The sequence below is a fragment of the Rhinatrema bivittatum genome, chromosome 2 (assembly GCF_901001135.1).
Source record: "Rhinatrema bivittatum chromosome 2, aRhiBiv1.1, whole genome shotgun sequence".
Taxonomy (NCBI): Eukaryota; Metazoa; Chordata; class Amphibia; order Gymnophiona; family Rhinatrematidae; genus Rhinatrema; species Rhinatrema bivittatum.
In genome coordinates, this window is record NC_042616.1 from 90809043 (window position 1) to 90822274 (window position 13232).

General features: G+C 39.2%; 1 protein-coding gene across 8 annotated transcripts in view; it reads right to left on the reverse strand.

Moving 5' to 3' along the window:
- The window catches only part of KMT2C (lysine methyltransferase 2C), a 979844-nt gene that overhangs the window by 9176 nt on the left and 957436 nt on the right, over positions 1-13232 (reverse strand). For all 8 annotated transcript variants that reach the window (XM_029588444.1, XM_029588443.1, XM_029588442.1 and 5 more), the window contains 2 exons: positions 5825-5941; positions 5238-5311 (listed from right to left, as the gene is read on the reverse strand). In XM_029588444.1, the coding sequence (XP_029444304.1) occupies positions 5238-5311; positions 5825-5941 (191 nt within the window). The remainder of the gene's footprint in view (positions 1-5237; positions 5312-5824; positions 5942-13232) is intronic.

The window sequence follows — 13232 nt, forward strand, 5'->3', positions numbered from 1 at the left end:
TCTTTTTAAGTAGATATCTACAGTTTAAATCTATGACAGCCTCATGGCAGTCCATGGCATTTCCATATATTGACCGTGGATTACCTGTAGTTTTTAACTGCTGGCATTATACCTACTAGAAATTAGATTAATAGCACCAGTCTCAACAGGCACAGATTTAGGAGTAACAGAAGGAAAGATTTCTTTACAAAAAGCGTGACAGATATATAGAAGAGCCTCCTAATGAAGGTAGTAAAGGTTGAAACAGTAGCAGAATTCAAGAAAGCACAGGATAATCACAGATAATCTTTCAATACCAGGAAGTGTTTAAGTATTTGTTACTTAGTTTTTAACATGTTCAATGTAAACCGCTATATGAAGCGATAATTACCGTTCCTTGTAAACCGGGGTGATATGTATATTATACAGGAACCTCCGGTATATAAATCCTTTAAAATAAATAAATAAAATAAATAGAGTAAGCTCTGTGATATGGGTAGAATAGATAGAACATAATAGCAGATAAGGAATGCAGGGCCCATATATTATCTGTTTTACACAGACCACCAATAAAACCTATTTACTAGTGACCTCAGCTAAACAGAAAGTAGAGATCCAGAGGTGAAAGGCTCTAGAGAATATCCGTATCCCAATCCTCGAATCATCTAATCCTTTAAAAAAAAAAATACTCATATACAAAAGTTACCAAATAAAAAGGATATGCCAGGGGTAGGCAACCCCAATCCTGGAGTGCACAAACAAGTCTGGTTTTCAGAATATCCAGAATGAATATGTGCTGACCCTTTGAGATCACCACCAGATGGCCCTAGTTCCCAAAACTTGGGCTAGGATTAGGCACTGGAGGGAGGGGTGTACCATTTCTGTAACATCAGCTCCAACGAGGCTACTGGAGTGGTGTGCCCTCCTACCTGTAGAAACATCAGGCTGAGTTATAGACCTGTGTGGAAGTGGCAGTATTCTGTTGTGGAGTTTTGAGAGATTGAAAGTATTGTTTGTGATTTTGCTTGCTCCAAGGACCAGGCCTCATGGTTTGGAATCCAGAAAAGAAGGGAAAGTTAACCCCTTCTAGTACACCACCTGTCTGATTTAGTTGGCTTCAGTAATGTGTTTTCAGGATTTCAATGATTTTTGGAATTTCTTATGCGACCCTTGGTTCTTGGTCTAGGAAAGGATTACAGAGAAGTCCTTTTTCTGAGGTGGCCAGGGTAGGGAAGACATTGCCCACTCAATTTCACAATCCGAGGGTAATGGCTGGTGGTGACCTGCTGAAGGAGAGTTCCAGGTTTTGGACATTTATATGACGATTTTTGCTGCCACCCCTCCTGCTGTAAAGTGGGGGAATTTGGTAAAACCTTGTTTCCTGCTACTTGGATCTTTCATCCAAAAGATCCTGTTTGTCATCCAAAGGGAACTGTGAGTAAGACTTTCTTGGTACATTTGGAGACCCCCATCTGGAGTCTTCGCCCTGGGGAGAAGAATTACAAGTGGGACCCCTGCAGTATTTATAGTCTTATGACCACCAGTATTTTGGAAGGCACATTTCTGTCCAAAACAAGGAATACCCCTGTGCATCTGGGAAGGCTTCCTTTTCCATGCCCTGGAGGGAGAGTTATTTCCCTGGTCATTTCCTGAAGGACACTTGCACAGATAAAGGAGAGCTGGAGAGCTGAGATATTAAATTACTATGTCAACAACTACTATATATAGTACCAGAAGCTCATTTTGTAGAATTGCTGCAGTAAATTTTTATTTGGACACCCATCCTGAGAATCCAGAGTATTTATTAGGCACTCACATCCTTTCTAAATACATTTCCAAAAGAGCTTTGGTTAATGAGCACAGTTAGCATGATGGGGTTATAAATTTGTAAAATTGATCCCAACCAAGGGATCCTGGTAATTTTGATTAATTTGTGGATTAACATTAAATTATTATATTTAATTCTTACCTGATCAGTAACCAGCGAAGAGATGCTAAGCTGGGTATGATATGATTATATCCGCTCTGTCCAGTTAAAACATGAGCGGCAGCTTTTTATAATAGATGCAGTGCCTTCAAAGTGCTATCTGGAAGCCCAAGAAATAGAGAATTGCAATAGTCTATTCCCAGGTAGATGAAAGCCACTGCTTATTCCTGAGTGTAGGCAACATGGAATTTATCTACGTTTAGGATCCTGCCATGTACTTGTGAATTGGTCTGGCCACTATTGGAAATAGGATACTGGGCTTGACCTTGGACTGACCCAAGTTCGTATGCTCTTATGGAAACAAGAGCAAATGAGAGTTATAGGAGTAGCTGAATAGTTCCCCTTACAAAGTGTTTTTATCCATAATACCTCTTGAAATTGATTATTAGTGAGAGGTATTAGATTCAACACCTTTGCTCTTACAGAGGAGTTTTGATGGTTAAAGAAAAGTTTGTGAGAGGAAGATCTCTTACCCATGCCTGGAAAAGTTTTGTCTAGTTTCAGGAATTATAAGTGGTAACAAGATACCTTATTCAGATGGAACAAGAGATAGAATGGGAAAAGGTTGCATTATGGTCACCTGTAACTATCTACATCTCCTATAGAAAGAGTTATATTTTCTAAAGTCAGACAAAATGAAAGTTTCAGAAATGGATGACAATTGTTTTTTGAAACTAGTATTACTGAAACTTTGGGAGGAAAAATGATTCACCTGTTTCAGAATTTTGTGAAGGTTTAGAATATAAATTATGCTTGGGTGCCTTATTGTTCGGGAAGTGAATTCACAGAATCAAGGGATTGTGTGCAATAGGCTATGTTTGGCAAGGTTGATACCCACTATCTCTAGATCCTCTGAAAAAAATGCTTTTCTTGCACTTATTTGAGTTAAATAGAAGAGGATACTATGTAAATTTTTTGTTTTGTTAAACATTTTGTTAAATGACTTTTATATATTTTGTTTCAATCTCAGTTAAAGTTAAAATGTAAAATAGTACGACCCATGTCATACTATTTCAGTTGTTGTAATGTGAACTGATGTGATGTACACCAACGAATGTCGGTATATAAAAGCAAATAAATAAATATTACAAGGTATTCATAGCTGAAAAATATGAAGTATGGTAAATGACTATGATTAAAGAATAAGTTCTTATGGTTTGGAAATTTAATTCCAAAGATCACAAAATTCCTCTGGCCACAGAGGCATCAAACACCTATTCAAATTTGTAAGCGGTGACATCATAAGCGTAAGTTGGACCTGGACACTGAGATGCTTACATGCAGAATCTGTCCTGTTGTCACAAACATCTCAGGTGCAACCACGTCATCTGACCTATCTATAATTAATTAACCCCACCCTTGTCCCATGCTGTCACAACTGTCAGTCCATTATTCGAAAGATAGCATATAACTATTATATTGCAAACAATTACTAACATTCATTCAATTTACAAAACATCAATTACTAAAATATTTTCAATCCTCAGAGGTGACCATGCCCTCACCATGCCCTCACCTCATTTAGCTGAACTTCAATTCGCTAAATGCTCGATAGGATCCTGGTACTGTAATGTAGCACCATTGAGGATGCTCCAATTTCATAAGCACTCTAAAGTATCATACTACAGCAATGTAGCATGACTGGGAGGGGGTCACAGGGCTATTGAAGCCTTGCCCTCTCAGATTATCCTGCATTTGATCCCGATCACTGACGAAGTTCTCAGCAGGATGCTGAAGTCCTGCTCTGTAAAACAGCAGGTGTCTCTCCTTAAGCGTGCCAACATAATTTTGGGTGATGCGTAGGCCAATCCTGGCCATCGAAGCCGAAGACTTGACACAACGTAGGAGCAGGAATACCATGCTACTTGGTATTCTCTACCCAGCCAGCTTTCAAGAATTGCACGTGCTGTGCACTCCTGATCATGGTCAAACCTGCCAACCCCTGCCCCAATGCCGCGACTATTCTGCAGTTCCTCACATCCACCATGCCATATCAGAACCATACATTTATTTATTTATTTGAAGTCTTTTATATACCGAGGTATAGCAAGCTGCCTTCACTCCGGTTTACAATTTAACAACTCATTACAGATAAAGGACAAAATAACCGAGAAACTTATTAACTGAAATCCTTATTATCTTCTTAGAACCAGCGACATAAACATAATAAGCATAGGTCATGCAGTGTGCGGGTAGTGTACAAACAGTGTACAAATAAGTATTGATACATATGTTACATAATAACATGAGTGGTTTGGGATTCTCTTTCTATGGTAGAATTGGGGAAGGAACGGGAGGATTATATCTCTGGGATCGGTCAGAGTCAAACTAGGTTGAGCAAAAATATTCACTTTTTAGGGGTCTGAGATTGGGTGTGAATAGTCGAGGGAGAGGTTCTCGTAGTAAGATTAGTGCAATTATAATTGGGAGGGATAATGTTTCAGAGCAGTTGCATTTGGCTTAGCCAAACGCTAAGCCAACATATAATCTATATAATATAATATATAATATATAATAATATATATAATATAATATATAATATATATAACTATATATATTATATATATTATATATATAATATATAATATATATAATAATATATGTATATATATATATATAATAATATATAATATAATATATAATATATAAACGCTAAGCCAACGCTAAGCCAATATATAATCCATCCCTTTGTGGGCAGGCTGGGTGGGAAAACCGCCATAAGAAGAGGCTGGGGGGTGGGCCAGCTCACCTTTAAATTCTGTTGTTGGCCCAACCCCTGCCCCCTCCCTTGCTCCAGAGGCGATGCACCTTGCCAGTTGTGGCCTCTCTGCCCCTAAAATATGAGTGTTGCTCAGTGCTGTGGAAGAACTTCTCTGTGGAGGAACCTAGTTCAGTTTTGCATTATTCACCTGTTTTCATGTATTGCTTAGTAACAGTCATGTATTGCTTAGTAACAGTCACATCTCAATAGTGAACCAGCAACTGTGTTGTCTTGGAGCGGAAAGGAGCACATTCTTATCTTAAAAACTTCTAAAATAAAATAACTGATCCATCTTAACTGGATGAAGACCAATGAGTGCTATTTTTAGTGCAGAACAAGTGCTCCAAGTTCCCCTGATTGGGTGTGACTGTTTTACAGAAGGCACATGCTGTGGTATTTTTATTTGCCAAGGACCTTGAATTTACATCCTAGAACATCTCTCAACTCATCATTCAATTCACTAGAACACATTTCCTACATATTAGATAAGAATCTTTAAAGAAAACCTACCTTGCAGGGCCACCTGTTAATGTTGCATCAATAACATGGTCATTATCAATGCGGAACATATACACACCTCGGTTCTAAAAAATAAATAAAAAAATAAATAAAGAAGTGAAGGTAGAGAAAAATCAATCAATACACCTTGTAGCTACTGAAAAGAAAGTCTTTTGGAATGGAGCAGGAATAACATTAGAATGCCTGTGCTATTCTCAAAAGATACAATCTAATTTGCTTTTCTTAAAATATTTGTAAAGTGGAATAATATATTTTGAATGTTACAATAAAATGTACTTTGAACTACAGAATAACTTCAAGAGTCCTGTGCAAAGTTTAACATAGTAGCATGCTAAATTGGTTGAATGTTGCATAGTTACTAAACTCAAAACATATTTAAAGAGAATGAATAAGACATAATTTAATGCTGGAAAATAGGCATCAATATTTACAGATAGATATTACTTTTTCCTGAATTGTATCTGCATCATTGGGCTTACTGCTACTGTAACAATTAAAATCTCCTAGTATCTCATAAAGCAGTTTGATTACTGATTACTGTAAATTGAAACACTCCTGAAAAATATTTAAAATAATACCTGAGATTCATAAAGCTTCTCCTTCCTATTGGCTACTTCATTGCGGATGATGGTTCCAATGTATTCAATGACCATGGTGTGCTTTTCAATATCTTTAGCAGCATATAACCCCAGACCCTGCAACAGACAGCACCTTGAATAAACTGGAATTTAAGATTGTACAAGTGATATTCTATGAAGACAGCATTCAAAGAATCATACTGAAGGATCACATGATGTGCTGTAGAAAAAATGAACCCCTTCCAAAGAGAAATTTTAGGTAGATTGTGTGTATGAGAATACCATCGTCAAAAAACAAAAAGGGAGACTGCTTATTCATGATTGCTTTCTCCACAGATACGCAAACAGTGATGAGAATGACTAGCTAAGTGCATCTAACTATGGAGCACCAGCAGAACAAAGAAAAAACAATGAAATGCTTAAATGGTGCATTTTAGATATCTGGAAGAGACTATCCTAGAAATAAAGAAAAATTTTGATTCTTGCAGAATGGAAGGCATACGAAATTATCCTAAATACAATCTCTGTAGCACAGTTGAGTCAATACAAGAATCTCAATGAGAGATGGTTTTCTATAAAATAGTTATTTAGCCCTTAATCAAAAAGAGGTTAAAAATCCTTCTGCAAGGTTATAAACAATTTAAAGTTATCTATAATAAATATTCTTCCACAAAGAAATTAACCTCTCAGTTACATGAGATTTTCAGTCAGGTCCCAAAAAATACATTTTGTTATATTGAAACCTGAGAAAGGTATTTGAATAGCCCACTTACTGAAGATCAATGGGAAATTACTGGCAAAAGGATATGTAAACTTTAAAATCCACGAGGTCAATATTCAAAGAGAGTTCAGCACTATTTAGCTGGATAAGCAGAACTTATGAGGCTAAGTAGCGGCCACTGAATATGTGCCTACGTTCAGCGGCTACTGCTTAGACATACAAGTCCCTTATACGGCTAAAATATATGCACAAAGAAAGTGGGCGTGCATTGGGTGGATCGGAGTGGAGGGAGTTAGATATATAACTTATACGCCTAGCTACTGATACTCGGAGTTAGGCAGATAAGTGTGCATGTGCAAGGTTAGTCGTCCCATAGAGTAGGTCTAAGCTTAACCGGGTAGACTTATTCGGTGAAGTGCTCACATATACGCGTATATATTCAGATGTTTCATTGTGCCACTGAATATACATCGTAACTTAGACAGATAAGTTATATCTAGCTAAGTTACTTCAATGGCCGGCTTTGAATATTGACCACCACATTATTAGTGGACAATAGTTACATTTACATTTATTAAAATGTATAAACCACCGAACACTTAGAAAGGCCTAGGCGGTGAACAAAATAACATATATAATTATAATTTAATTCAGAAAACATGAAATAAAACAACGTATAATTAAAATTAAAAAAAATTAAAATATGTTACATGATCTGCTTCTAATGGTATGCGACCCTAAATCAGCTGAGTAAAATTTATTTGGGCATCAAAGATGAATACTGGCAGACTTGTGGTGAAGAGGGAAATATGATTCATATATGGTGAAGATGCAAAATAATAGTGCCACTTTGGAAGAAAATTCATGAGTTTATTTGGAAAATCCTTAAAATTAAACTTTCTTGGGAGTCTCTGATTTTCTTATTAGGATTAATGAAAGAGGATATTCCTCGTTCTAGGCGTAAATTTGCAGTGAACTGGAAGAAGACTATTTTGTTGACAATGCAAATATGGTTTTAAAATAATTTGAATGTTTATTTCCTGGACAGCCTGTTTATGTTGTAATTATAAGAGGCAGTTGATGCTTTATAGAAGCTTTTTTTCAACCATGATCTGTTAGATTTCCTGTAGATGGGTTTTTGATAGTTTTTAATGAAATTCCAAATTTCACTGTGCCCATGTCTTGCTCCATTAATGGACTGATGAAAATTTAGGCTACTTACTTGGGATTGTGTGGGGGAAGGCAGAAGCTTAAAATGATTAGGCATAAGGAATTCACTATAAGAAAACCAATCTGTAAGTGATGCTATTCTTTATGTCTGTTTAATGGTTATTTCCTGTTTTTTGCCAATAAACATTTAACTAAAAAAAAGAAAAGTAGTTTGGTGAGTATGTGACCTGAACTCCATGCTGTAGCTTTACAAGCTTTTCAAAGCAGACAGACCTGAGGTTGGCAATAGACATTGCCATTGCTCACACAGCAGGTTCTCTGATATGCCCTCCATCTTTAAACCTTCTAGGACAAAAGAATGAAAATGAAATCTGCTAATTTATTTATTTGAAACTTTTATATACCGGCATTAGTATGCAAACATCATACCGGTTCACAATGCAACTAAAAGGCTGAAAATACAATCAACAGGGAGGGGAAACGGGAGAGTGTAAATACATAGTGCAGAGAGCATTGAAAATTACAAGCATTAGATTTGAACTGTTAACAGGCTATTTACAAGAGTCTGTATATGAAGTTTTGAAAGGTAACAGGCTATTTACAAGAGTCTGTATATGAGGTTTTGAAAGGTAACAGGCTATTTACAAGAGTCTGTATATGAGGTTTTGAAGCGTATCAGACTAATTAAAAAAGTTTATATACAATTTAGGTACCATTTATAAGGGCTGTTCGAGGAGGAGGAGGGAGTGGAGGAGGATGGAGGAAGGTGGAGGTAGATGGAGGAAGGTGGAGGAAGAAGGAGGTAGAGGTTCATGGAGTTGGAGGGAGGGGAGGTAGATGGAGGAAGGAGGGGAAATTAATCAGGGTAGGCTTGTTGGAAGAGCCAAGTCTTTAGTTTCTTTCTGAAATTGTTGGCATTAATATAAAGTACTGCCTGGACTTTCTAAGCAGCTACCTACACTTTTCCTAAGACTCACTGGGACCAGAGTTTGCCTGCCATCCTTTATATGGAATGTTTGTAGAAAGGAGTCAGCCTTTCAGTAAACTGATCTAGAACTACCATAAATCAACACAACCTTTGGCATTAACGCAAATGGTGCATTTATGCCCATAGCCATAAGAAGCACCCAGACACCATGATGAAACACCTTAAGGAGTAATGTGCTGACACTAAGACAGCATTTCCCCAACCAGTGTGCCGTGAAACAAGCCTGAGATGAAATGTTCCATATTCTTTCCTTCCTAGCCTGCAGGCCCTCCCACCAGCAGGGATGGGGGCGGGGGTCAGGCAGAAGTGCTTATCTATTGCTCCTGCTTTCCCCTCTGCTGGCCCTCCTTTGTAAGTGAAGCTGCATGGAGCCCTGTAGTCTTGTGAGATCCGCTGGCCCCATGCTGCTCTAACTGCAGAGGGAAACTGGCAGAGGAGGAGGAAGCAGCAGCACCATGTAAGTGCTGCTCACAGGCTCTGCCGGTTCCAGGACACAGGAAAGAGAAGGTGAAAGGGGGGGTGTGGGGGAAAGGAAAGCTGCGTGTGCCATGAGGTGTAAGGGGAGAATGAAGGGAAGGTGATGATGCTGGAGGAGGAGGAGGGAGAAGAAAGGTGATGATGTGGCTAGGGGGTATGGAAAGGGAAAGGAAGAGAAGAGAAGGTGTTGATGCCAGAGGAGAGGGAAGAGAATGTGAACATGATGCCAGGGAGGAGAGAGAGCAAAGGAAAGAGAAGGTGATGTTCTAGGGAGTGGGGGGAGAGGAAAGGGAGGACTGATGGTGCCAGGAGATTGGGGGGGGGGGAGGAGAAAGAGAAGTTAATGATGCCAAGGGGTGGGGGAGAAGGGTGGAGCGACAGGAAGAGGGAAAGAGATGATGCCAAGGAGTGGTGGAGAGGGAAGAGAAGAAAACATGATGATGATTCCTGTGGTGGGGGGGGGGGGGGGGGGGGGGGAGGGAAGAGGAAATGATGATGGTGAAAATGATGGAATGCCATGATGAATTGAACTCTATGCAGGGTGTGCCACAACATAAAAAAAGGTTGGGAACCACTGCCCTAAGATGTGGGTTCTCCATGAAGGATGGGAAAAGACTGCTCTGGAGTCAGCCTCATCAGCTCAAATTGGTATCAGGATATGAGACTTTCACAAAGCATGACACTTTGCAACCATGGCTCAGACAGCTCAAACGGAGCCAGAATCTTTGTGTGCATGTGGATGGGAAGGTGTTGTAGGTGGTCTTCCCAGTATGATAGCTTTGGATCATGGGAAACTTCCATCTAATCTGTGCACCAATGGTACTGAAACATGAGGACTATGACTTGTTACAGTTCAGATAGGAGAATAATGGCTGATCTCAGGCTATAGAGGACACAAACCAGCATTACCCATATAAAGTAGATGTAAGCTGGAAAGGGGTGCTAGGTAACCAATGAACAGGATGCTATCATTCCCTATATTTCCCTCTATGTTATTTCAAACTCTTCCATAGTTTTTATCAGCTGCTTTCCTATTCACCTTGCAGAAGAGAAACTCACTTTGATCTGCCTGAATCCTGCTCTAGGGTGTTTGGTTTCTATATCTCTGGAGTTTCTATATCTCCTTCCTGCAGCAAAGTTCCTTTGAGCCTTCTTCCGTCTATTTCCTTCCCTACATGCTCTCTCCATTTTTAGAAAGGTGACCTGACACATGATACCAGTTGGAGTCCAGAGAATGGTCTTTGTTCTAAAGCAAACGGAGATAGACTTAAAGATCTAAACATGTACAGACAAAAGGAAATGTGAGATAGAAGCATTTAAATATCTCAAAGGTTTCCATGCACAGGAGGTGAACGTTTTTCAATGGAAAGGAGGCTCTGGAACAAGGAATCATAGGATGAGCGTTGAAGGAAGTAGACTCAGGAATAATCTTAGGAAATATTTCTTTACAGAGAGAATAGTGGATGTAACTACTGGCCTCCCAGTGGAGGTGCTTGAATCAAAAAAAAAAAAAGGTATCTAATTCAAGAAAGCATGGGATAAACACAGAGGATCTCTGAGGGAGTGGTGGGAATTCTATAGCTAATTTAGTTGGGCAGATAGGCAGACTAGAAAGGTCATACAGTCTTTTTCTGCCATCATGTGTCTGCATTGAAAAAATAGAACAAGATTGAGTACATACAAACTACACACTAGCAGAATACCTCATGCTGGTCTTGTACACAGAACCCCAAAAGCCCTCACCAAATTAGAGTAAGTAACCACAAATTAGAAATATGCAGACAAAAACTGAATTCTTGTTCACGCCAACCTCCTTCCCTACCCTCTTGTTCCCTGCAAGACGGGACGGAAGGGGTCAGATTAGGGAGCAGAGTTGTTTGTCTTTGCTTTGCTCTATGCACTGTATCCTGTCAGACAAATCTGATTGACTTTTTTGACTGGGTAACCAAGGAATTGGATCGAGGAAGAGCACTCGATGTCATCTACTTGGATTTTAGCAAAGCTTTTGATACAGTCCCGCACAGGAGACTGGTGAATAAAATGAGAAGCTTAGGAGTGAGTGCAGAGGTGGTGGCCTGGTTGACGGACAGAAGACAATGTGTGATGGTAAATGGAACTCTCTCTGAAGAGAGAGCGGTTTTAAGCGGTGTACGCAAGCATCGGTGTTGGGACCGGTCCTGTTCAATATCTTCATGAGCGACATTGCAGACGGGATAGAAGGTAAGATTTGTCTTTTTGCGGACGACACAAAGATCTGCAACAGAGTGGACACGCCGGAAGGAGCGGAGAGAATGAGACGGGATTTAAGGAAGCTGGAAGAGTGATCGAAGATATGGCAGCTCAGATTCAATGCCAAGAAGTGCAGAGTCATGCATATGGGGAGTTCTGGTACTGTTCATGTGTTTTGTTTTTTTAATCAATCATTCTGCTGTCTTCTCCTCATGTGTTTGTCAGGTGTGACTATGACATCAAATAAAATATTTTCAATTTCTTTTCAAAGCTTTATTAACTAATCAAATCTTGAAAAAAAACCAAAACAAAAAACTTCCCTCCCACTCTTTAAATGTAAAATAATGCCCCTGCACTGTACCCTTTCCACTCTTAAAAGAAAAAAATCCCTTCCATGGTTGACCAGACTCCTTCCCTCCCCTCCCTCTCTTTAAAAAAAACCAAAAAAACCCTACTACTCCCAAGGGCCAGCCTGAACCCTTTCCTACTTCCCCCCACCTCCACTCTTAAAAGAAAAAAATACACTGCTAGGACAGCCCAAATCTCTCAAAAGAAAACATCTCCTTCTATAGCCAGCTGGACCCTGTCCCTCCCTCCCACTCTTCTCCTGTACCAGCACAACTCAGAGAGTGCCTGGGAATTTCTATGTCAGAACAAAAAAGAAATCAATGGAAAAATGACATTTCTACTGATTTTTCTCCTGTGTGTTATATCAAAGTTAATTTTCCATCAATTCTTTCGTTATAACATTAAAATTCCCAGCCAGGGGGGGGGGGAGGGAGGAGGCAGAAAGGAATAGGAGGGGACTGGGGGGGAAGGGGATGAAGTCAGGATAATTAGACTCCACCCTTTGATATATTCACTGACTCCGGGGTCATGCCTATGCAATTGTTTTATTGTACTATTTTCCTGCTACGTTATATTTTACACTGTATCTTCCAGTTCACCAGTGATGTTGGATCTCTGATATGCGTTTTATGATGAGAGTCTTACTTCTATGTATGTTGTTGTCAGTTGTATTATGATCCTGTTAAAGTTCAATAAATACAATTAAAAAAAAAAAAAAAAAAAATTCCCAGCCAAAATAAAATAAAAACCGAAAATGAAGGTCCCTACTTATCCAGAAAGTAGACTGGTTATCTTTAGATCTGATTCTCTGTTTGGTATCCTATCCATTGCTGGATAAGACAGTAGATATGAGGAGCAAATGGGTAAAAGGAGCCTGGCAGGTAAAGGTGGATATCAAGTGAGCTTTCAGGTTACTGCTATTTCAATTGACAAGGGAAAGATTGTCCATTATTCTTGATGATTTCCTATTTATGGGACTGGACTGATCAGATTTAGGTATTTCAAAGCAAGCCAGAATAGTTGGGAGTACTAGCAGATGAAAATAACACAGAAGATCCCAGATAGTCACTGTTAAGGGAGATGGTGACCATGCTTTCAGTGGCAAAGCTAGTGGCATTAAAAAAAATTGATTAAGTAAATGGGAACACCAAAGAAAGTTGAAGTAAGGCACTTGCAGTCTGTGATTGGTCATTCAGATTTCACATGTAGGCTTATGTCAATGGGCAGGGCATTCACTAGAAGGATGGCAGGCTACAAGGGGTGGAAAAAATAAGCCACTCCTTTTTAAGAAATTGTAGGACAATGAGATCAGATTTCGGGATATTGGATACATGTTTAGACACATACAACGATATAATTATGTAGAAAGAATCAGGCATCTATAGTATGGATCTAGAGCTGCTTTCATATATATCTGGAAGTCAGGGTTTCTGATTGCACCTGAAAGACAGGTGGTATGATAAACAGTTGAAGGG